The sequence below is a fragment of the Carettochelys insculpta genome, chromosome 8, assembly GCF_033958435.1.
Source record: "Carettochelys insculpta isolate YL-2023 chromosome 8, ASM3395843v1, whole genome shotgun sequence".
In the NCBI taxonomy this organism is placed as follows: domain Eukaryota; kingdom Metazoa; phylum Chordata; order Testudines; family Carettochelyidae; genus Carettochelys; species Carettochelys insculpta.
The window spans coordinates 27,658,262-27,681,908 of NC_134144.1; the positions used below are offsets into that span (position 1 = coordinate 27,658,262).

General features: G+C 41.7%; 1 protein-coding gene across 1 annotated transcript in view; it reads right to left on the reverse strand.

Moving 5' to 3' along the window:
• The window catches only part of DNAJC10 (DnaJ heat shock protein family (Hsp40) member C10), a 40,314-nt gene extending 20,292 nt beyond the window's left edge, over positions 1 to 20,022 (reverse strand). Inside the window, exons 1-11 of the mRNA XM_075001746.1 lie at positions 19,841 to 20,022; positions 18,243 to 18,625; positions 14,873 to 15,038; positions 12,851 to 12,901; positions 7,362 to 7,444; positions 6,837 to 6,968; positions 5,707 to 5,800; positions 5,352 to 5,429; positions 3,212 to 3,255; positions 2,669 to 2,806; positions 1,048 to 1,137 (exon numbers count right to left, since the gene is read on the reverse strand). Of these exons, the coding sequence (XP_074857847.1) occupies positions 1,048 to 1,137; positions 2,669 to 2,806; positions 3,212 to 3,255; positions 5,352 to 5,429; positions 5,707 to 5,800; positions 6,837 to 6,968; positions 7,362 to 7,444; positions 12,851 to 12,901; positions 14,873 to 15,038; positions 18,243 to 18,449 (1,083 nt within the window). The 5' untranslated portion in view covers positions 18,450 to 18,625; positions 19,841 to 20,022. The remainder of the gene's footprint in view (positions 1 to 1,047; positions 1,138 to 2,668; positions 2,807 to 3,211; positions 3,256 to 5,351; positions 5,430 to 5,706; positions 5,801 to 6,836; positions 6,969 to 7,361; positions 7,445 to 12,850; positions 12,902 to 14,872; positions 15,039 to 18,242; positions 18,626 to 19,840) is intronic.
• Positions 20,023 to 23,647: the final 3,625 nt, after the last annotated feature.

Genomic DNA, 23,647 nt, shown 5'->3' on the forward strand with positions numbered 1-23,647 from the left:
TTCTCTTTAAAGCAATGAAACTCAGACCTGTTATTCAGGACCCAGAACAGTGATCAACATTAACCAAAAGAGCCACAGTGGTGTGAAGTTGTCTTTGTTTACAATTCAGTATAATTCAGGCTTAACTGTATGATGGGAAATATTTAATTAATTTACATAAATTCAAAGAACAAATAAGTTAATGACTGTGCTAGTTGATTTCTTAATTGGTTAATAAAAAAGCATCCTAGTTGTTTAATGATAAAATCAGTGTTTTAACATCATGTGCTGCAAAAAACTGCAGGCAACGTTAAAAAACCACTTGCAGCAAACAATATTAGCTGAGTCAAAGGAAACAGAGGCTAAGGGCTTATCTTTACTACTAGCTAAATGGTCACTGCTGTGATCAATGTAGCAGGCATCAATTTAGCAGTCCTGGTGAAGACATATTAAGTCAATGGGAGAGTGCTCTCCTACAGATGTCAGTATTCCATCTCACTAGGAGGCAGAATCAACATGAGACTATCTCCCATTGACACAGCGAGGTGTAGAGACCACTGTAGATGATCTAAAGCTTTGTCAACTTAAATTAGGTAGCTTATGTAACTTAAAATCAACTTACCTTGTTAGTGAATACCAGGTCTTAGTTTGGCTACTGTTTAAAACATACAAACCATGCAGCTGAGTTTTAATGATCAGGATATTGATGACCCTTGATTTAGTTCTCCAAAGAGTCCATAAGAATTTAATTAATTAAAAAGAAAAACAGCAGTTATGGTATTACATCACTGAGTTATTTTGTGGTTTATTTCCTTGTTTTAAAAAATACTTCTTTTCCCCAGTTGCTGTATGAAAGGCTGAACTGAAAATAAGGAAACTATGAAACTCAGTTACAGATAAAGGGCTGTCAATCAAGTGAGCTACACAAAATCTTATTTGATTACAGTAGTTTGAAGAAGTGTCTAAGAATAGGAGGTGAAATTTTTTCAAAAAGACAGGTTATTTTGCAGAATGTGGCCTTTTAAACTTAAAATCAGAAATATTTTCTGTATTTTTTTTAAAGCTTACCTCTAATGAGGCTGCAGAGAGCATTTCAAAATCTGGAAGGTGCTGCAGTACTTCTAAATATATCTCTTTGGCATCCAAGGATTTAAGAAACTAGAAGAGACAAAAGTCACTCATTATATAATATATATGAACATTAACTTAATTGTTGATTAGCATCTATCAACAGAATTAACCTGATTAATCCTCATTCATCAACTAAAAATGCTGTTAAATGACATCGGTTACTTGATTCAAATTTCCTTTTAACTGCTATTACAAGAACACCACACAAAAGCAGTTTGTTTTTTCTGGGCCCAGATTTTAAAATGTATTTAGGCATTACTGTGCCCAGTATTATGATGTCTGCATCTCATTTTCAGAAGTGATTTAGGCACCTAGGAACCTAGACCCCACTGTCACACATTGCTCTTCTTCCCATCCCCTGCACTAAAAACATAAAATACTAAAAAGTCATGGCCTCAATTCACAAAATACTTTCTGTAGAAACATCTCCCTATTTTACTGTATTATTTGTACAGTTTAGATTAGTATATTTCTGTAATTTTGCAAACATCAGGAAGAGCATAAGTAGAAGTAACTCGGTGCTGGTGGATTTCATATAGCTTCAGTTATTGCAATTTTCTTTTCAGATTCACTTTAGAAGAATGACTTAGGTGAATGTAGTATCAGAAAGAGAGAGCAAGTCACAAAAAGATTGGTGATTTTCTTGTATAAATTAAGAGTATTAATATCACGAGTTCATGGTGATATGGGAATAGGAGGAAAGCAGAACAAAGAATATATCCAAAGAAAAATGCAATGCAAGTGCATTTTCATTGCACATATTGTATTTTTGAGATATTAACTAGGATATAGCTCAGAAAGGAGAAAACTACAGGGCACATCCTGTTGGACCCTTCAGTCCAAGCTCTGGTGCTTCTGCCAGGGAGTGGGGTTGGAACAACCTTGCTGGGAGAGGCCAGTCCAACTCCCAGGCAGCGTGCATACAACAAAATGGGTCTTTGCTAATGAAAGCTTGTGCTTTGATAAATCTGTTAGTCTATAAGGTGCCACAGGACTTCAAGGCAGCATGGCTAGCAGGGATTTCTAGCACCAATCCCATCCCCTTCTCCTGCAGCATCAGTTCCCCAAATACCTGGGCAGCGTGATCACCAGGTCACCAGTCCTGAGGCTCCAGGCAATGCGATCAGGAGGCAGGAGCAGGGAGGTTAGATAAAGGCAGCCAAGAGGGGATGAGATTAGATGGGGTCTGAAGGCAGACTCAGCATGTAGGGAGTAGGCAGTTTTGGATTGGAAGCAGGGATCCCAGAGGGTCAGGGGTTGGGAGACCTGGAAGGTTAGGGAACCGGGGAATTGGATGAGGGGGCACTGAGAGGGCCACATCTGGTTGTAAGGGAGGCTTCCCTACATGGTCCTCCACACAATTTCTATACCCAATGTTGCCCTCAGGCAAAAAAGTTTGCCCACACCAGTACAGCTCATTATGTGTCATATGTATCACTAGCACATGAAATTAAATGTAATTGGGAACAAACATGTCTATTTTATTTGGTGAATGCATATTATCCACTTTTTCATCACCATCACCACATTAAACAAATTGTTTAAAAGCAACTCATACCAAAACACCTCCTTTCTCTTTATTAGTTAAAGTGGCTCCAGGTGGAAAGTATGCTGTAGTACTAGATGAGATATCCAAATTATCACAAAGCTCACCCTGGGTGGCACAGTCCATCCAGCCCACATTAGCAAGGCCTTCCTGAAATAAAAGAGCAGTAATTTCTGAGTGTTATTTTTAAACTCAAGGTCAGAAGAATTTCTGCAAATACAACAAAGGCAATCAGCTACCGTTTTTAGGAAATGGGGAAAAGGAAGCCTTACAGTGCAGCACAACAGTACTGCAATAGTTATGTACACAACTTTTGGAAATCCTTTAAACATTTAATTCCATTTATCTCATACCTAGAAATAAAATGGCTCTCAAATGTAAAGCTGATTTGAAAACAAATTGTTTGAAAATTATTGAGTCAGATCTTCCCCCTCCGTCCGACTCCCCCCGAAGTCAGAGGAAGCTTTTCATTGACTTTGATGGCATCAACATTTCACCTTTTGCCATTTGGATTTCAATATAATTTATAACATTTTCAAATTAAATGCTACTTACCAACATGCCAGATAGTTTAAGGCGGGTCTGGGAAGTCAAACAATCTGTAAAATGAGTATAATTTATCTATAAACACAAGGCTTTACATGATCAAATTATTAAAAAAAGCTTACTCTAGTTCAGAATTTTTCTTTTAAAATATTTTTGTATTTTTTCAAGTGAAAATCTTGAGAGGCTACCTCCTACGTGGTGAAAACTGTGAATAAAATATTCTATATTAGGATTCTCTACCAATGAAGCCTTCTTATTTTGAAATGTGTTTTTTTTAAGATGGCTTATGATTCCTACCTTTGTAAACTGACTCTTAAATGAACAAAGTTTTAAAAATATCTACCAGTGTGTCCAATTTTGTCAGAGAAAGATTTCATAGGAATTATAACAACCTGACCCCCCCCAAACATTTCAGAAAGTACTAGCGTCAGATGACAACTAATTTTTTTTATAAAGGAGATGCAGTAGATTTAGTCTAACGCTATTTCAGTAAGGCATGTGATAAAATTATACATGGGAAATTATTAAATTGGAGAAAATGGGTTTTGATATGAGTATTAAAAGATGAAAATGGACAAGGCTAAAGAGGAGACTACAAGGAAACACTATGAAAGGTGAACTGTTAGCTAGGAAGGAGGGTACTAGTGGAGTTCTCAGTGCTCAATCCTGAGACTAATCTTTCAAATTTTCATTACTGACTGTGGCCTAATAAGTGTGAATGTTCTAATAAAATTTGCAGATGACACAAAATTGACAGGTAAGCGCAAAATGGAGGACTGGACTATCATACAAAAAGATTTGGGTGACTTTGAAAACAGACATGGGATGAAATTTAATAGTACAAAGTTCAAGGATATGCACTTAGAGACCAACAAGCAGCCTTTTTTCGCTATCAACTGGAGCCTTATCAGTTGGACGTTATAGAGGAGGTGGCTGATCTGGGTGTATTGGTTGATAACAGAATGACTATGAGCCACTAACATGACACCCATATGAAAAAGGGGTCATTCAATTGCAGGATGCATTAGGTGACTTATTTCCAGTACAGACAGGGTAATGGTATTGGCCTTGAGACAGGACACTGGTGAGATCTCAATCTGGCATACTATCGGAGGGGTAGCCGTGTTAGTCTGGATCTGTAACAGCAACGAAGGGTCCTGTGGCACCTTATAGACTAACAGAAAAGTTTTGAGCATGAGCTTTCGTGAGCACAGACTCACTTCATCAGATGGCATACTGTGCATGATTCCAGCCTCTTGTGTTTTAGAAAAATGAATTCAAACTGGAACAGGTGCAGCGAAAGGATAGTGGGAAGATCAGAAGAATGGAAAACCTACCTTCTTTATTAAAGGAGATTAAAACATCTGGGTTTGTTTAGCCTAACCAAATGACAGCTGAGGGGAGATTTGATTACTCTCTATAAATACATCAGAGGGATAAATATAAGGGAGGGAAAGGGGAGTTACTTAAGTTATGCACTACTGGCCACTAACAAGTTTATGCTTGAAATTAGACAAAGATTTCTAAATATCAGAGAAGTAGTTCTACAACATACCCCTAAGTGGTGTCAGAAAATCCAACCGGCTTCAAGACTGAGCTTGATGAATTTACAGAGGGGATGTTGTGATGAGACTGCCCAGAACTGTGGTCTACCTGTGACCGCTAGTGGCAAATATCCTGCGCGGTCATACAGGGAACACTAGATTTTATTTTATTTTATTTTTTTTGGGTGGGGGAACAGCTCTAGCAAGAGTGCTAATCCCAAACCCCCTTTAAAAAATTGTTTGATAATCAGATGTGCAGTTTGCAATATGCAAACTCAGGTTGTGCACAATGCCTAAAGTATTTAATCATTACTCAACCTTTTTAAGTTATGACTGGAGAGGGGCAGTTAAACACTTCCACCAGTCCAGGGCCAATGAACAGGGATGCTTTGTACTTCTTTTAGGATCTGATGTTGAAGCTTATGAGCTATAACAGCAGCCAAAGCCTCTCTGTGTCGGCTGCATTGGATGTGGGGGCTACTGCAAAAATATGAATCCCAGGGCCAGATCCGATAGTGGGCCCAAGGTGGAGGCCTATCCTGTCAGTGAAAAACTAAATAGAATTGTATTGTCTTCAATCAGTTTTGTTTATTTAATGTATTTACCTCCATGCTCAGCACAGAAAGTGATCAGCCAGCCAACACCAGAAGCAAATGAAGTTTGAATAGCAGTAACAAAATTTCCTAAAAATGAAAAAGCACAAAATCAATATCATTTTCCATTCACTGTTTTAACTATGAAAAATAATCTTATGTAAACTATGAAACAAACATGTTTATTAGCACAATTATAATTAATCAGTTTTTAATTTCAATTACTGCGTGTGCACACGCACAAATTTTAACTTTTAGTAAGAAATACTGGATACAAAATTAAATGTATATATAATCCCAGCAAAACCTCTTTATCTTAAAAGCAAAATAAAATCAAAAGCTCAAAAGCCAAAACAAATTACATTACCTGCCCATAATTCTGTCACTGTGCTTGTGACATACTGCATGGCAAAACTCACTAAACTGTCCTTTGACCTGTCTCCAAAATATTTCACTGGATTCTTTAAAAAAAAAAAAAAAGGTGTTTTAACACAACATTTAACTTGTAGATATCACTACCCACTAACTGAAAATTTAAAATTATTATTTACACTGCAGATGGATCTTAACCAAAATTCTAGAACCAAATGCACTCACCCTCCATCCTGATCTTTAGAGTGTTTGGAGTTCAACCTGAACATTGAATTTTGTGACTAAGGCCTTTGTCCAGGTTATACGTTGCTTCCATTTAATCCAGCAATACAACAAAGATTATAAGGTCTAAGAAATATCAGTGAATATTGTGCCACTGCTGCTAATATACATCTCTACTCTAACCTCCTCAAAAGTATACACATTCTCTGTACTCTAGCATAATGTGCTGAATGCTCACCTACCAGACTATGCAGAATGCAGCACAGCATATTCCTGTAATGCAAAAAACTTTTTAAAAATAACATGCAGGTGTCTTTCAAAGGAACACTGTCAAACTTCCTCAGGTGTAAAGCAAAGTATTCTATATTGTTGGAAACTCCAGTACAGAACTGTGATAACAGAGGCAGTGGGGCTCAGTAAATAGGGCACTGGTCTGGGATTTCATGCCTTGAATTCAGTTCCTGGCTCTGCCCCTTATTCATTGTGCAGCCCTGAACAAATCATTTAACCTCAGTGTCTTGATTTGCCCAAAATGGAAGAAGTGATATTTACTCTCTATTCTAAAATGCTCTGATGAGCACTGGTTAGGAGGTATTTATTTATTTTCTTATTAAGATGTAGTGCAACATGAAAAATGAAACTTCCTCATGTAATTTCGTTGTTCAGGGTAAAAGAAGGTCAAAGTATTTTTTATAAATTAGACTAAAGAGAAATTCTTTGCCAGAACAGCATCAATGTTATAATATACTTTAGTTTAGTACTCTTCCTTAGAATTATTTAACATTGTATTGTTTTTATATAAAACATAAGCATATAACAAATACATACACCAGACAGAAAGAGCATATGCATGTGCATTATTTATAAAATGTGGAAAAAAAAAAGCAAAGTTTAATTACTTACCTTTCCAGTTTTGAAAACATAGAGACTTGGATAACTATTAATTCCTTTGATTCGACAAAGCATTCTATTATCACCACAATTTACAGCTCCAATTCGTATTAGTCCATCCATTTCTTTAGCAAATTCTCTCCACTAAAAGGAAGGAGAAAAAAGAAGCCTTGGATATTTTCCTTTGAAAACAATTTTTCAAAATTCTGCTGTTGGCTTCTTGAATCTCTGCTGGTTTTGGTTTTGGCTTCAGCATGCAAATCAAGTTAACAGTTTTACTCAAATTAAAAAAAGTGTTGACTTGAAATATATTTTCAGAATTAAGCTGTGAACTGTAAATCAATATTCCCTCAAATCTTTTCCATCCATGCATGGAATAAGTTTTATGTGCACCGAGACACGTGCAGATGTCCACCACTAGTAAAAATACAAGACTTAGCGGTGGGAGCATGATTAATCAGCTGGGCGGTATTTGACTCTCTGCTGGATGGCTACCCAAAAAGATAGCATACAGGAAACACTGCTGTAAATACATACCGTAGGTGCTAAATCATGGCAGTGTGAACATCGAGGGGAATAGAAATTTATGAACCAGAACTCTCCAGAATTAACAGCAGCATCTAGTCAACAAGAGGGGACAAAAATATTCTTAAGAATTGATATGTCTCCTTTCAAGCTGTGCTTACAAACAAGGTGAATGAGAGTAAACACACACACACACACACATACTTACTTTTTAAGACCTGAATTCTAATGTCTACACTTCCCCAATTAGAGGATATCACTAATACCCAGAAGAGCATAATGACCGCAGCTCTTCACACTCACACTGCCATATGCAGGACACATGAAAGGCGTAACTGAAGTAAGCCACTTGCTTGACTATGAGTATCTAATGGTTTACATCTAATTGAGTTAGTAAACACACAAAAGTAATAATTTAAACACTCCAACAGATTAAGCATATACTTAAAATATACACAGTAACAGATTTTTGGAGCATAAGCTTTCATGGGCAAAGACCCGAAAGCCTATGCTGCAAAATATCTAATAGTCTATGAGGTGCCACAGGACTTCTTGTTCTCAAAGATACAGACTAACACGGCTACCCTCTGATACTTATACTATATAAGGATTACAGAAACTTAGTTACATTAAAAACAAAATACAAACAACTTTCTACTCATCAGATACAAGTTCTCTCTTCCTAACTACTTGGCACTCTTACCACACACTAAGTAATGACCAAATCTAAACGACTCAAAAACCCATTTAAAAAGAAAGGTATATTTTTAGATCTGAACATGCAATTTAAAAGGTAAGACTAGAACAAATCTGTTGGGCTTTAGTAAGGGGCCAGCTGCCAAATGACTAGTCTCAAAGGGTAGAATAGACTCTCAGAAGTGTAGGAGTGGAAGGGACGCCGAGAGTCACATAGCTTAGCCCCCAAGACTATGCAATAACTAGACTATTTCTGGTAGGTGTTTGTCTAATCCAGGGTCAGCAACCTGTAGCTCCAGAGCCACATGTGGCTCTTTAAGGAGCTACTTGTGGCTCCGAGCATGGCTGCCACTGACTTTTCTTGTTGCCGCAGAGGTGGCCGTTGCTTAAATGGAATTTATTTATTTAAAAAAAAAATTCTGTTTAAGCAGTGACAGCTCCAGAGTCACTGAGCAGTCCGGGGTGGCAGGGCAGGGAGCTGCCGCATGTGGGCAGAAGTCAGCCGGCAGGACAGCTGGGGAGAGGGGAGGCTGAGCCTGTCCCTGCCAGAGGTGCACAGACTCACAGCCTGCAGAGGAGGAGGCAGCAGTGGTGGGGAGCAGCCGGGGGAGGCCTCAGCAGAACTATGTGCTGAGGTAAATTAATCCTGGAGGTGTGTGTCGGGGGAGGTTGGGGCTCAGAGGGGCTAAGCCTGGTTGAGGGGGGCTTAGGGGATGGGGGGTTAAAGCCTAGGGATTGGGGGTAACTAAACTTTCTAACTGGTACAAATAATTTTGTGTGCACTGTTATTAAAATAGGGGTGATAAAACGCATGGTTTGATGTTATTTATTAAGGAAAGTCTCCTATTCACATGCACTGCGGCTCTTGAAGGATTCATTTTGTAAATGACTTTGAAAAAATGGCTCTTCTCATGATTTCGTTTGCAGATCTGTGGTCTAACCTGTTCCTAAGAAGTGCCAATGATGGACATTCCCTATGCAATGTGTTCCAGTGCTTAACTAACCTGACAGGTAAGTAATTTTTTCCTGGTGTCTGACCTAAACCTCCCTTTCTGCTATTTAAGCCCACTGCTTCTTGTTCTACCCTCAGAGGTTAACGAGAACAATTTACCTTGCTCCTACTTGTGAAAACTTTTTATGCACTTGAAAACCATTATGTCCCCTCTGTCTCCTCTTTTCCAGTCTAAACAAACCCACTTTTTTTGATCTTCCTTCATAGGTCACATTTTATAGACCCTTAATCATTTGTTGCTTTTCTCTGTACTTTCTCCAATTTGTCCACAACTTTCCTGAAATGAGGCACAGTGCTCCAGCTGAGGCATTATCTGTGCAGCATAGAGGGGAAAAATTTCTTCTTGTCTTACTTACAATGCACCCCCTACTATAGCTCAGAACAATGGTTAGTTTTTTTGCAACAGCATTACACTTCTAACACATGGAACACTGTCAATACATTTAGCTTGCAATCCACTATAGCAGGGGTGACCGAACTGTGGCTCAGGTGCCGTGTACAACTCTTTTACAATTAAAGTGCAGCTTGTGGAGGCTCCCCATGACCATTCTCCACCTACCAGATGTGGGAGTAGGGGAAGCTTGGTACCTATGCCTCATATCACATTGGTGGGATAGGGGTTTCTTTCCAGCAGGGAGCGGGGGGGCGGGAGGGGACTTGGGGCTTCAGCCTTGTGGGGCACATCTGATGGTGCTTTGGGCTTGATCAGGAGTGGGACTGAAGCCCTGAGGCCTGGCAGGTGCTCCCCAGGTCTTGAACTTCCGACGACTGTCTTACATGGCTCAGGCTATGTCTACACTTACGAGGAATGTCGATGGCTGCTATGCAATTTTACACAAATTGCATACCAAAAATTGATTTTGCAGCCGTTGATATTTGTCCCTGTCTCTACTGCAGAATGCCGATGGGAGTGCTCCTCCCATTGGCATTTCTTAATCCTTGCTGCTTGCAAGGAGATCGAGTCGACATTGACCCCAGAATGCACCGTTTTGCGCATGCGCAAAATGGCACCCCCGAAGATTGAACCTAAGTGTTCAATCTTCTGTGGCGAGTTTCGACCCAGCCTCAGAGAGTAAATAAGTTTGGCCACCCCTACACTATAATCTCCAAATTCCTTTCCACAGTACTCCTCCCTAAGCAGTCATGCCCCATTTTCTATGTAAAACTGATTGTTACTTAAGTGGAGTATTTTATGTTTGTCCTTACTGAATTTCATCACATATACGACGCATACTCCTCTGATTCTTAGATCAGTTTGTCTAGATAATTTTGAACTTTAATGCTATCCTCCAAAACACTTGCAACTGCCCCCAGCTTGGTATTGATTGCAAACTTTGTAAGGGCATGCTCTATGGCATTAAGTATCTTCATCAGTGGTTTAAATAATGGAACCGTACCCAGGACTGATCCCTGCAGGTCCCCACTAAATATGCCCTTTTATTTTGATTGTGGTAACTACTTTCTAGGAATACTTTTCCAGTCAGTTAGGTACATATCTTATAGAAGCTTCACGCAGGCTGTATTTCCCTCGTTTGTTTATGAGAAGGGCATGCCAGACAGTACCAAAGCCTTACCAAAGTTAAGATACACCACACCTACCATTTTCCTCCATCCATGCAGCCTGTTACCCTGTCAAAGTATGGATGTTTATCACAATACTCATTAGTAAATGGGCACGCTTGACCTCAGACTGTGTTACTGAGAGTCCCTAATTCTTTGGAGTTTTTCAGTCACATTTTCCTATGTTAAAAATCTCTCCGCTGTTGCCGTATGAAAAAACTGAAAACAAACAGGGAAACTGAGTGCAGTCTTGTTTCTGCAGTTGGCCCACACGCCCGTGTGGAGCCTCTGGGTCTTCATGAGGCTTTATATGTGTATAATTATGTGCCTACTGGTTCAGCTTGCAGGTTCCAAGCCTCCATGATTAGATAAGGAAAACTATACACAAAATACTGTCAAACATATGCAAGTCAGAATACAACGACTTTTCCCTAACATTCTACACTTGTTATGCTTATCTTTAGGTTTACTTCTAGCAAAAGAAGATAAAAGATTTCCATAGAAATGAAATTTAGTTATGTCCCTTTAATTTGTTTTAAGAAAACTTTGTTTAAATTCATAGTTACATATATCCAGAACTTTAACATGGAAACTGAGGAACAGAAAATTACAGAATTTGTAATAGTTTTCTTTCATTATCATTAACCATAGGTTAATTCACCATCCATCATACAAGAGGACGCAAAAGGTCCTCAGAACAGCAGAAACAGTGGTTCAATGGCATGGGGAAGGGCAGTAAAATGGTGGTAAAACAAGTGCACAAGATGACTCTCAGTACTGGTTTTGAAAAGCCCATCCTAGCAAGGATTGAATCAGTGGTGAGTACCAAAACACCCGTGTAGAGGGTGTACAAGGGTGATGGTTGCTGCTATAAAAATGAACGCCGAGGGGAGCACAGGGCTGCCCTGTGTCTCGGTTGGAGGATGGATTTAGTTCCCTTTTAACTTCAGTAAGTAATCCTCAGACAGTTCTACTATTTCATTTTTGAGCATATTTGTGTGTTTCATCCTAGATGTCGGTTCTATTATATCTACTACACATTTGTTTGACAAACAGTAGAAGCAGTACACAGAATTCATATTTAAGTAATCTGAGCAAAAGTGTATCTTCAAGAAAAAAACAACCTGTCCTCTTCAGGAATCTGCATAAAAAGTCATCACCGCATCCTGGCTCTACTTCATTTGTATTTTTTGCCTTTTCTATTTTGTCTGAGAATTATTGTTTATACTACAAGATGTCAGTATGTTTGACTGAAAACTGCTGTCTTGATACAAGACTGAAGTATAAAAATAAGATAATTAATGTTTAGTAATTTCCAAAAGCTAATATCAGAGGGGTACCCATGTTAGTCTGGATCTGCAAAAGCAACGAGGGGTCCTGTGGCACCTTATAAACTAACAGAAATGCATGAGCATAAGGTCACCTGCATCTGACGAAGTGGGTCTTTGCCCACGAAAGCTTATGCTCATACATTTCTGTTAGTCTATAAGGTGCCACAGGACCCCTCGTTGCTTTTGCAAAAGCTAATAGTAGAACACACTTAATTTTCAATGAGTAACGAAGTATCTTATTTTGAAAACACATCAAAGTCTGTAAACATTAAATAAAAGAGGGAACACTAAAACCCCTTACCTGCATCATTGATCAGTATGCATGGTTTCCTAGTGTCTGAATTAAGGTTTAAAGAAGATCCTGAAATATTTGTAGGATAATCAATGTAGGAATCTTGGTTTCTGATTTATTATCACTAATTCATCCTTTTTTTTGTTTTTTAAACACATTAGGGAATCTGAGATTTAGAAATGTCAGAATAGGAATCCTGTTTAATGGTGTCGTCAAACAAAGCAGAACTGCAGGTAAGTAGGACTATCTGAATTGCTAGTCTTGGAAATCAGCTGCCTAATGGGAAATGTGTGCTAAAGAAACAACATTAAAGGCTGAGATGCTGTAGGATAATTATCTGAAAAGCAAAATTACAAGGTAAATAACTTTCCCTTTCTTCAGATCTGACATACTTTCTTTCAAATTCAATTTTTTAAAAACTGACTAGCATTGTTAATTGACGATAATGATCAAAAACAATTCTCTCTTTGGTTACAATATGCACACTTTCTGCGACTGGTGGTATTCTGACAATTTATAATCGATGTATGTCATAAAATAGGGCTAGTCTGAAAATAGTATTTCCATGGTGATAAAAAATTAGAGAACCCCTAAGATTTGAAGGACATACCAAATTCTCCTCTATCCAGTGTTATGATTTCAGGATCATCATCATAAATACCTAGCAAGAAAAAAAATACAAAGTCAGCAACCATGTTTTTCTTTTGCAGTTTTAAAATAAAAGAATCCAGAAATTCTCCTGTGCTTCTTGTAATTTGGGTACAATTAGAAGGATGAAATATGTTACCCTGTGACATGTATTCAATGGTACATGTAAGATTAATTTGTCTCAATTCCATTCTCAGGAGACAAAGCACAATAGTCACCATCACAACTGGGAACCTTTTGGCACCCTTAGCAGACAAACCAATCATTGCATAAGCATAAGAGACTGAACTGGCTGTTTACACAAGGACATAGTGCACCTATGTCACAGATGAGATGATACTGAGGCAATGTCTATGCTACATGATAAATTCAAATTTGTTAAGTCTATTTTATAATGCCTTTTTTAAATTCTATTTTGAGTAGCTTCACTTTCCACAGGCTCCCAAGAAATTTGACACATTGCTTCTACACTGAAATCACCAAACATCGACTGTTGCAGCAGTGCATTGTGGGAACCTATCCCACAGTTCCCTCAGCCACGCATTCTGAGCCGGGAGCCTGCAGCACTGTTAATTTCCTTGATCCTTGCAGATTGGGGGACATGCGAAACTGACAGTGCAGCAGCCCTGGTCAGCTTCCCGGCTCCTACTAGTAGCAGGGAGCTGGGAGACAGGCACAGCACACAGGTTTGTGGGATACATACTGGACACTTGTGGAGGCTAATAAATTCTAACGAAAGACATGGCATTTCCACACTAGCCTTTATTTGACATTTTAAAGTCAAGATTGATGCTATACCTGTCTGGCAATATTGACATTTTCTTACTGACATTAGGGCAGACTATATCGAGCTAATGACATTTATAGCACAGACGGCTAACGCCTTTAAATTCGATTTTGTCTTGTAGTGCAGACACAGCCTTAGTGTCTGCTTAGAATTTGAGGGGAAGCAAGAGTCAGCTGACAGGGCACGGCACTGAGACTTCAGAAATCTAAGTTCTCGTCCAATGTCTGTCACTGGACTGCCGTTCAACCTATGGCAAATCACTTTCCTTCTCTGACCCTTTTTAGTCTGTTTTATCTATTTAGACTGTCAGCTCTTTGAGACAAGAATTGTCTCCATCACTTGCAACTAACTTGATTGTGATGGATTAAAACAAGAAGCCATACTAAGACAATAAGCCCAAATGCCAATACTATTATATCCCTGATGAGGAAGAGTGCCTTTTTCCGAAAGATTCTTTCGGGGGAAAAAAACTGTGTAGATACTCCGGGGGGTATCTTTTTTCAAAAGAACAGTCCTCATGGCACCAGATTTTTCGATCTCTGGCCCATTCTTCCGACAGAGCGGGGGCTGTGTGGATGCACTCTATTAAAACAGCAGATTGCTTTTTTCAATCCATTTTGTGCGTGGATGCACTCTTTTGAAAGAATTTTTCCAGAAGATTTCTTCTGGAAGAAATTCTTTCTAAGGATCACTGTAGTGTAGACATAGCCTATAGGAATTAATCATTTTGCAGAATTGGGTTCTTTATGAATAAAGTGTAATAAATAAATAAATATGCTAGGGAAAACACTTGTTATGAATTTCCAATATAAAAATTATCTGAAGGAATTAAAAGAAAAACCTCTTCCCTTGTATTAAGTTAATAAAACACAAGACTGATACTTGATTGCACATGAAGAGAGATCACTTAAATACACACACAGTAACAGAAATATAAAAAAGTGAATACTTAATATAATAGATGAATGGCTTTCACACCAAGAACTGTATTATTGCTGCTGTTTGGTGGATTATTTTAACATAACTTACAACTAACATAGTCAGTAGGGAGAAAGGAGGAAAGAGACACCTATGGAGTCTAGAAAGAAGAGAAGGTCTAAGAGGAAAGTATGTACATTGAATTGGCATAGCTGACAATTTTGCATTTACTTAGGACTGAAAATGACAAGCAAACCACAAAAACACAATATATCTTACCAAAATCATAGCGGTAAAAGTTCCAACTCTCGTATCGACCTCCTTGTTGGTGGTCTTCAAGACCTTTTTCTCCATATTTATCATACTTCTTCCGTAGCTCTTCATCTTTTAATACTTCATATGCTTTATTTATTTTCAAGAAATTTTCATGAGCTTCTGGATCATTCTATCAAAGGAAAACCACAATTAGCAAATACTTATCAATACATAGTGAAGAATACCAAATGAACTTTCATCAATACTTCTGTTTCAATATCTTCATAACTAAATTGTTTCTCAGTGGAAGTTGACATCAGATGGTAAATTTCACACAAGACACCAGTGTTGATAATGAGGTAGAGCATCACAGAAAGTTTAATTTATATTTTAAGATCATCTTACAGCACCTTTGAAAGTCTCTGCTTTTCCGATCACTGAAAGGTGAGTTGAAATCTATATCACTGAGTTGATATAGCTAGTTACAAAGCTTGTAAGTATTCTGTGTTGTTTTTTCCTATTTTTTATACTTAAACACATTAGTGATTTACTCCTATAGAAACTTAAGTTGTGGTTGCAATATGTTATTGCAGCAAAATTTTCCTTTAAGAAAACACTTACAAGCCCTCCAAGGACTTAACATTTCCCTACAGAAACACTTAGACATGCATTGGCCTTTTGCTCTACTTTATTTGCATCTCTCTAGTGGCACATTTATGTTTCTGTCTGCAGTTGTAACAGAGCCAACCCATAACTCCCACTATATTTCTCGCTCCTGTTTCCCATCCCCACTCAGTTATTGGGGAAGTGATGGAAACAAGGGGGAAAACCCAAGTATGGAGATGGACATAATGCGCTCCAGTTGTCCTTGATTAGAGATGAGTAATCCTATAGGTAGATAGCACAATTCAGAACAAGTTTTAGGCTTCCTTTAATTACACCAAGGACCATTTTGGCTTCTAGTTAGTTCCAGAAGCAGGGGAGCAGAAATGTGGCTTATACCCATCTTTACATCTCTTTTCTTATTTCTGATCAGATTCACAGATCTAGTTCACCAGGATTATAAAACTCTCTCACCCTGTTTCATTTTTAGTTAAGAACTTGTCTTAAAATAATTAGATTAATGCACAGTAACACTAAAAAGTTATAATGAAACTGTTTTCCTCTTCATGCACCTGTATAGCTGCTATTAGTATTCTGGGAAATCAACAGTACAGTAATCCCTTGATTTACATGTAGGTTGTGTCCTGGGCAACCTCCAAGTAAATCATATTTCGTATAAATTGGAGGGGGGCAGTTGGGAAGATCCCCAGAATTCCCTTGGCTGGGGGAGCAGGCAGCTGGAGCCTCTGCAGAGCTCTGCTGTCCCTCCTCTCCCCTCCCTTCCACCCCCCATGGGGGAAGCCAGGGAGCAGCAATGCTCCCCTGCGTTTCCAGCCACCCGCTTCCCCTGGCTGGGAGAAGCACCGTGGCTGCCAGCTCCAGCTGCTGGCTTCCCCAGCTGGCAGAAGTGGGGGGCTGAGTAGGGTAGCCATGGAGCCCCTGGCTTCTCCCAGCTGGGGGCACACAGCTGCCAGGCTTTCCCAGCTGGGGAAGTAGGGGGTCAGGGGGAGGAGTGGTTTGATTTGCACTTGCATTAATATGAGTTAAGTGCAAATCAAAATCGCACTTCAAGGGTCTACTGTATTGGTTACAAGAATCAACAGTGTCTTCTTAGAATCTACACAAAATGTATGTTTAATGCTACAGAGAGGTAGTTCAGAAATCTCTCTTACATAGCAGTATTTCCATATTTTCTGGAAATTATAGCAAACACTTTGAAAACCTTAATATGTTTGAAAAGATAAACAGATTCTAGTGAAAACTATAACACAGCTAACAGAGTACTTCACACATTCTTGAGAATAAGCTATTTCATCTCATGTGACATATTAGTTATTGTTAAATTGCTCATTCAAATAGGAAGAGCTGTCCACGAACAGCAGATTACAGCTGATCCATTTTTATCTTTGTGGTGGGGAGGGAAGGCATAATAAAAACAACAGTTTTCCTAATTAGCAACTATATACTACAACATATTCCTCAACAATTAATCCATGCTCAGTGACTCATCTTGCACATTGAAATGTTAGTGTATAGTCAATATGTATTTGCTTTCTAGACCCTGTCATAAAAGTTTGGTGAAAATCCTTCTCCTTGATATCAGATTAGGCATTTTGGGTCTCACGCTGGCAGCTTGCTTTGTGCAGGTAGATCTCTGTGCCCACATAATCCTTACTGAGGCTATGTCTAGGTTACAGCGATTTGTAGACATCTAGCGATTTGTTGACAGAAGTTTTTGTTGGTGGAAGATATCTTCCGGCAAAACTACTGTCAACAGATCACGGCCAAACTGCCACGTGGATCACAAGAGCAATCCACTCTGTCGACAGAGAGGCTGGACAGTCTCTTGACAAAATGGCCAACTGGAACTACAGCAGACAGGGCTGCCCACTGTCCCAAGCTCTCTCGACAGGGGGCTCCCTGGAACGTCCACAGGAATTATGCCTTGTGGGGAGCAAGATAAGACTGCCGACAGAATGCCTTGAGAATCTGGATGCTTCCTGGGTTTTGTTGACAAAACCCTCTAGCACAGACATAGCCTGAGATTGCTGGGGTTCTCTTAGGGTGCCAGGCTTGTCATGAATGCACTAAATCACAAGATCAAAACCTTTGTATTGTTCTACTCCAAGACTTCTGCTGTAATTGTTTCAGTAAGTCTTGAGTAATATATAGGGGATTAAAAACAAAAAACAAACAAAAGTTTCTTTGGTGTATTTGAAATTAACACAGATTGCACTCAATTAACATAATGTCCTCAATATTTGATCCATGTGCTGTGTCTGACCACCCTGCTGCGGGGGAGACTTTGGGGATCCCAGCTGGGGTGGGGGAACCCCCCTTGTGGGGAGCTTGGGCAGGGATCCACAACAATAGTCCCATGGGGTGGGGAGCCCTGCTGGGGCCAGGGATCCCCTGCATGGCTCCCCTCTGAGGGCTGGACACCCCCGGCAGCAGTGCTGCAGCAGCAGGGAGCCCTGGGTGGGCTGGAGTTCCCCAGGCAGCAGCCCCGCTACAAAACCAGCAGAGACAGTGCAATTCTAAATAAGAGACAACACTGGAGAAACTATTATGCCTTTCATCTGCAATGGTTTAATATGACTTCCGTTCAGTTTTGCCATAATTTAATAATTCAGGTAGTCTAAGTATCATGTTATACATCACTTAAAAACTAAGATACAAAGATGAAAAGTTTCAAATTAATTAAAATTCATATAAAAGTCCAATTAAACTTAACACTGGACCAATAACTCAAACAATGCTATCTTTATCACAGGAACTCAATCTTACTTACCTGATTTTTATCAGGATGTAACTTCAATGCCAGTTTTTTGAAAGCCTGTCTTATTTCTCTGTTACTTGCTTCTTTGGATATTCCAAGTAAACTATAATAGTCCTGACCAGTGCAAACAAGAGCTATCAGAGATGTTAAAATCAAAAATAACAACAAAGTTCTTTTCATATCTCTAATGCAGTCTCCTTTGGATAATAAGAACTTCATTATAAAACTTGTAAAAAGTTTATACAAGCTACAATTCAGACAAATGTTGAAGAGTGCATCCAATAAATTCCAAGATGTGCAAATGATAAATAGATGTTTAATTTAAGGGGTTTTCTTTAAGATTTTGGTTGTCATAATCCACAGTCAACACATAATTGCCTGGCAAAGGTTACAACCTGTAAAGGGGGGAAAAAGCCATTTAGTAAAGTTTTCACTATATTACATTAAATTTTCTAGTTACTAGTGTGGGGTGCATTCTGCAAAAGATGATAAAGTTTCTTAACTTATCAACTCCTTTTGATATTTTTATACAATTTAAATGTTTTTGGTCATTAATTTCATCATTCCTGTTCTGGTACATGCTCACTGTTCAAAGCTTTAATTGTAACATTAGCCCCCCAATAATGGACATTAAAACCTAGGCATGTTATCTATTTAGGAATATAGTTTATCTTCGGTTTGTTTGTCTTGCCTAATACTGAATTTCCTTAGTATCTCACTCTGAGACAGGAAAATAAGATATTTCTACATGTTGGAGCTAGTAGTTTAAAAGTAGTTATTTAATATTTCACTCCTAGCATGAAAGCTTTTACAATATGTTTCAATTAGACGTTTAAAACCTATTAAATCAAAAGGAACCTAAAAACCTCCTTCATTCACAGTACTTCAGCTAGTCTAGCATAGTCCAGAGTCATTCAGCTTTTTGCGTACCTACCTGCAGGCAGGGATGAATGATGTATGCACAGATGGACATGTGCTAAACTGGTTGTGTGAAACAGACTAGAAACAAAGATGGCTCCTTTAGGACCTTAATCTAGGGTGAGATTATACAAAAATGCCCATTTAAATACCTGCACAAAGCTGGCACAAGAAGGCAGGGAGATCGCAGATGACGGGTATGTGACAAAGACCGGGGGAGAGATAAAGGTGGGAGCAGACTAGGGGTAAAAGGGCTAAGGTAGATAGTGTAGTAAAGGGGAAAGGATGTTGTGGAGGACGCAGGCCAGGGCTGAGGAGAAGATCTAGGCGAAACTGGAGTACAAGGATGGCCAAGACAGGAACAAGGAAGCTGTGAGAGGAAAGGTGGGCAAAAAGGACCGGGGGAATAGCCCAGGAGGGGTGGCAGACGGCTCAGCGCGAGGCTGAGGCACAGAGAGTAGAAGGGAGGCCCAGTGATGGGAGAGTAACGGAGAGCAGGGGCAGCCCTGCGAGGACGCTGTGGGATGGAGGGAAGGCTGAGAGCAGGGCTGGGCGGCAGGAGTTGGGGGAAGCCTGGGGCCGATGCTGAGGGGGGTGGGAGAAGGACTGAGGTGGAGGGTTTCGGGGGAAGCCGAGAGTAGGGCTGGGGCACAGGACGGCCCGGGTACGAGGTTGGGGCCAGGCGGACTTACCCCTCTGCTCCTGCCCAGGCGGCCAGGCCGCGCGTCCCCCGTCTGGACGCACTGGGTTCCCTGGCGCGACGCGCAGGAGCCGGCTGCGGGTAGGCGCCGGAGGAAAGGCCGTCGCAGAGCAGCATGGGACGGGGATGGGGTGAATCCGGCTCTGAACCGGAGGCGGGGGGGGGGAGGTGGAGCCAGGCGGAACCGAAGTTGCCGGGACGGTTGACGTGGCCGCGGCTGCTGCGTGGAGTTAAGCGGTGACGCTCCCGTAGGGCGCTCGGGCGGGGAGCGGCCCAGGTCGGCTGGGCTGGGCTGGGCTGCTAGCGCCGGGGCCTGTTCCCCAGCCCGCTGTAACCAGGGCCTGAGCAGCGCCGGCCTAGGGTGGGCCGGGTTGCGCCCTGGCGGTGCGCAGAGCCGACCGCGCCCGTTGCTTTCTAACCTCCCCCAGCCGCCTAGGGTCTCCGGTGTGCGGCCGCGGGGAGGGCGGCCATGCGGGGGAGCTGGGGGTGGCCGTTATCCGCAACACAACACCGATTCCGGCAGCGGTGCCCCGGTCTCAGGCAACTAGCTGGGCTGCCAGCTCGCAGGCCGCGATTCTCATGGGAGACCGATCACCCGGGCGTTTGTTGGGCGGCCAATGCAGCAGCACGCGGGCAGCCAGGAGTTTTTGGAGACCGCTGTAGGTAGATTCCTGGTGCCAGTGCTGCTGGCCCCAGCCGGAGGCAGTGGGTTTGAGCAGCGGCTCTGGGGGGAGGGATAGCTCAGTGGTTTGAGCCTTGGACTGCTAAGCCCAGGATTGTCAGCTTCATCCTTGAGGGGGCCGTGTGGGGAGCTGGGGCAAATAGATTTTTTTTAAAAGGACGGTGCTTGGCCCTGCCAAGAGGGCAGGGGACTGGACTTGACCTCCTGAGGTCCCTTCCAGCTCTAGGAGCTATGTGTGTATCTCCACTACAAGTTGTGGATTACAAGCTGTGGCACGCGGGGAGAACTTCCCAGTTAGTGCCAGGATATGCCCTCTGCCCCCAGCAGGGTCTCAGCAGAGACTGAGCTGAAGCAGCATGCAGACTGCATGCACAGGAGAGGGGCTGCTGAACTGGGATCCTGTTTTGTGGTTTTTTTTTTACAGAATAAGGCCTGTTCTTAGTGGTTGGTCTGAGTGTTTCTGGAAAGCACACATAAATATGTAACACAGAGCGTGCCAAGGAGTTTCAGGCCTAGTTTCCCCATTATGTGAAAAAAAACCACAAGGGTGAATAGTCTTACACTGGGTTAGTGAACAAGAAGGGTTACAGTGAGATTTCAGGGTCCTTACAAAAGGAAGAAAGGTGAGCAGTAAAATACAAACCCTTGATTTCAGAAGAGCAGATTTTTGACTCAGAGACCTGATAGGCAGGATCCCCTGGGAAACTAATGTGAAGCGAAAAGGAGTTCAGGAGAGGTGGAAGTGTTTTAAAGAAGTGTTATTGAAGGCAGAGGAACAAACATCCGAATGTGCAGTAAGGAAAGCAAATATGGTAGGCAACCAGCTTGGCTTACCAGGGAAATCCTTGGTAAACTTAAGCTCATAAGGGATGTGTAAAAGAAGTGGAAACTTGGACAGATGACTAAGGAGGCGTGTAACTATATGTCTGGAGAATGCTGAGAAGTAATCAGGAATATGAAAGCACAAATGGAACTGCAGCAAGCAAGGAATGTGAAGGGCAACAAGAAGAGTTTCTTTAGGCATGTTAACAACAAGAGAGTTATCGGGGAGGGTGTGGGGCTGTTACTGGATAAGGGAGGTAACCTGGTGACATGATATGGGAAGAGCTGAAGTACTCAGTGCTTTTTTGCCTCAGTCTTTATAGATAAGGTGAGCTCCAAGACTATTACCCTGTGCAATGCAGTACAGGAAGGAGGTGGGCAGCCCTCAGTGGGTAAAAAACAGGTTAAGAGCTATTTAGAAAAGCTCGATGCACAAATCCATGGGTCCAGGTTTAGTGCATCCACGTGTACTGAGGGAATTGGCAGATGTAATTGGAGAGCCTTTGGCTATTATCTTAAACTCTTGGAGATCAGGAGTGGTCCAGGTTGATTGGAAAAAGTCAAATGTAGTGCCCATCTTTAAAAAAGGAAAGAAGGACGCTCCAGGGAACTATAGACCAATCAGTCTTATCCCAGTCCCCAGAAAAATTTTGGGGGGAAGATCCTCAAGAGTTTATTTTGAAGCACTTGGAAGACAGGAACATGACCAAGAGTAGTCAACATGGATTCACCAAGGGCAAGTCATGCCTGACCAATCTAATTCACTTCTATGGTGAGGTAACTGGCTCTGTGGACGTGGGGAAGTCAATGGATGTGATATACCTTGAATTTAGCAAAGCTTTTGATACAGTCTTCCACAAGTCTTGCCTGTAGGTTAAGGAAATATGCATTGGATACACGGACTGTAAGGTGGATAGAAAGCTGTCTAGACAGTTGGGTACAATGGGTAAGTGATCAATGGCTCTACATCTAGTTGGCGGTGGGTTTCAAGTGGAGTGCCCCAAGGATTGGTTTTACGGCTGGCTAGGTGCTGGGTGCAGGTGGTTCAGAGTGCAAGGTGAGGGGTAGCTAGGGGCTGTGTGCAGGTGTAAGCATAGCTCGGTGCAGGGAGCAGGGAGCTAGGGACTGTGTGCAGGTGTGAGTGTAGCCAGGATGCAGGGAGAGGGATAGATAGGGATGGTACAGGTCAGGAGTAGGTAGGTGCTGGGTTCAGGTAGCTCAGTGTGGGAGGAGAGTGGTAGCTAAAGACTGAGTGCAGGTGTGAGGATACATCATGGTGCAGGGAAGGGGTAGTGGGTAGGGGCAGGTTGCAATTGTGAGCAAAGCTCAAGGTGCTGGGAGAGGGGTAGCTAGCAGATGCGTGCAAGGGTAAAGGTACCCCGTGTTTCAGGGAAAGGTGTAGCTAAAGGCTGGGTGCTGGTGTGAGCATAGCTCAGGGTGCTGGGAGCGGATAGCTAGGGGCTGTGTGCAGGTGATCTGGTAGCTCAGGGTGCAGGGAAGAGATAAGTAGAAGTTGTGTGAAGGTGTGGGGGTCACGTGGGGTGTAAGGAGGCAGGAGTTAGGGGATGTGTTTAGTTAGCGTGGTGCAGGAAGAGGGGTACCTAGGGGCTGTTTGCAGGTGTGAGAGTAGCCAGGATGCATGGAGGGAGGTAACTTGGGGCTGTTTGCAGGTGACATTGTACAGGGAAAAGTATATAAAGCTATGAGCCTGTGTGTGCGTGGAGGGGGAGCACTTAGGTTGCATGGAGAGGGGTAGGAAGGGACTGTGTGCAGGTGTGAGGCCCTTGGTGCAGGGAGGTGGTGGATATGGGCTGTGTGCAGGTGGGAATAATCAGGGAATAATCCCTGTCCTCAACAATTGTTGTTTTTTATTGACTGCCTTAGCGATCAGACTGCACTAGGAGCTGTGGAACAGTGAAATCTCCGGTCTAACAGCAGTAGGAGACAAGGGACCACTACAGCGGTCTGTTCTATGGCACGAGACAGAGCCGTAGCCACCCCTTATTGCCTAGCTCCAGTTTACCATCTCTGACCTGTTTGAGATCCTTAGGGTATGTCCCTCGGGTCTGAGCTGTGCCATCTGTAAGTGGTCACAGGCAGAGTTAATGCTGGGACTTCTGGAACCTCATGCACAAGCCTCTGCAGTAGGAGCTACAGCCAGCTGGCTGTCAGCTAAGGGTGTAGGGGAGACTCAATCTTTCTTTCTGTAAGTGATCCAGGTGCCAGTACATGGGACAGGGAACTACATCTAGGTGTGTGGGTTACACATCTACATCTTGTTTTGGCAGTGCTATG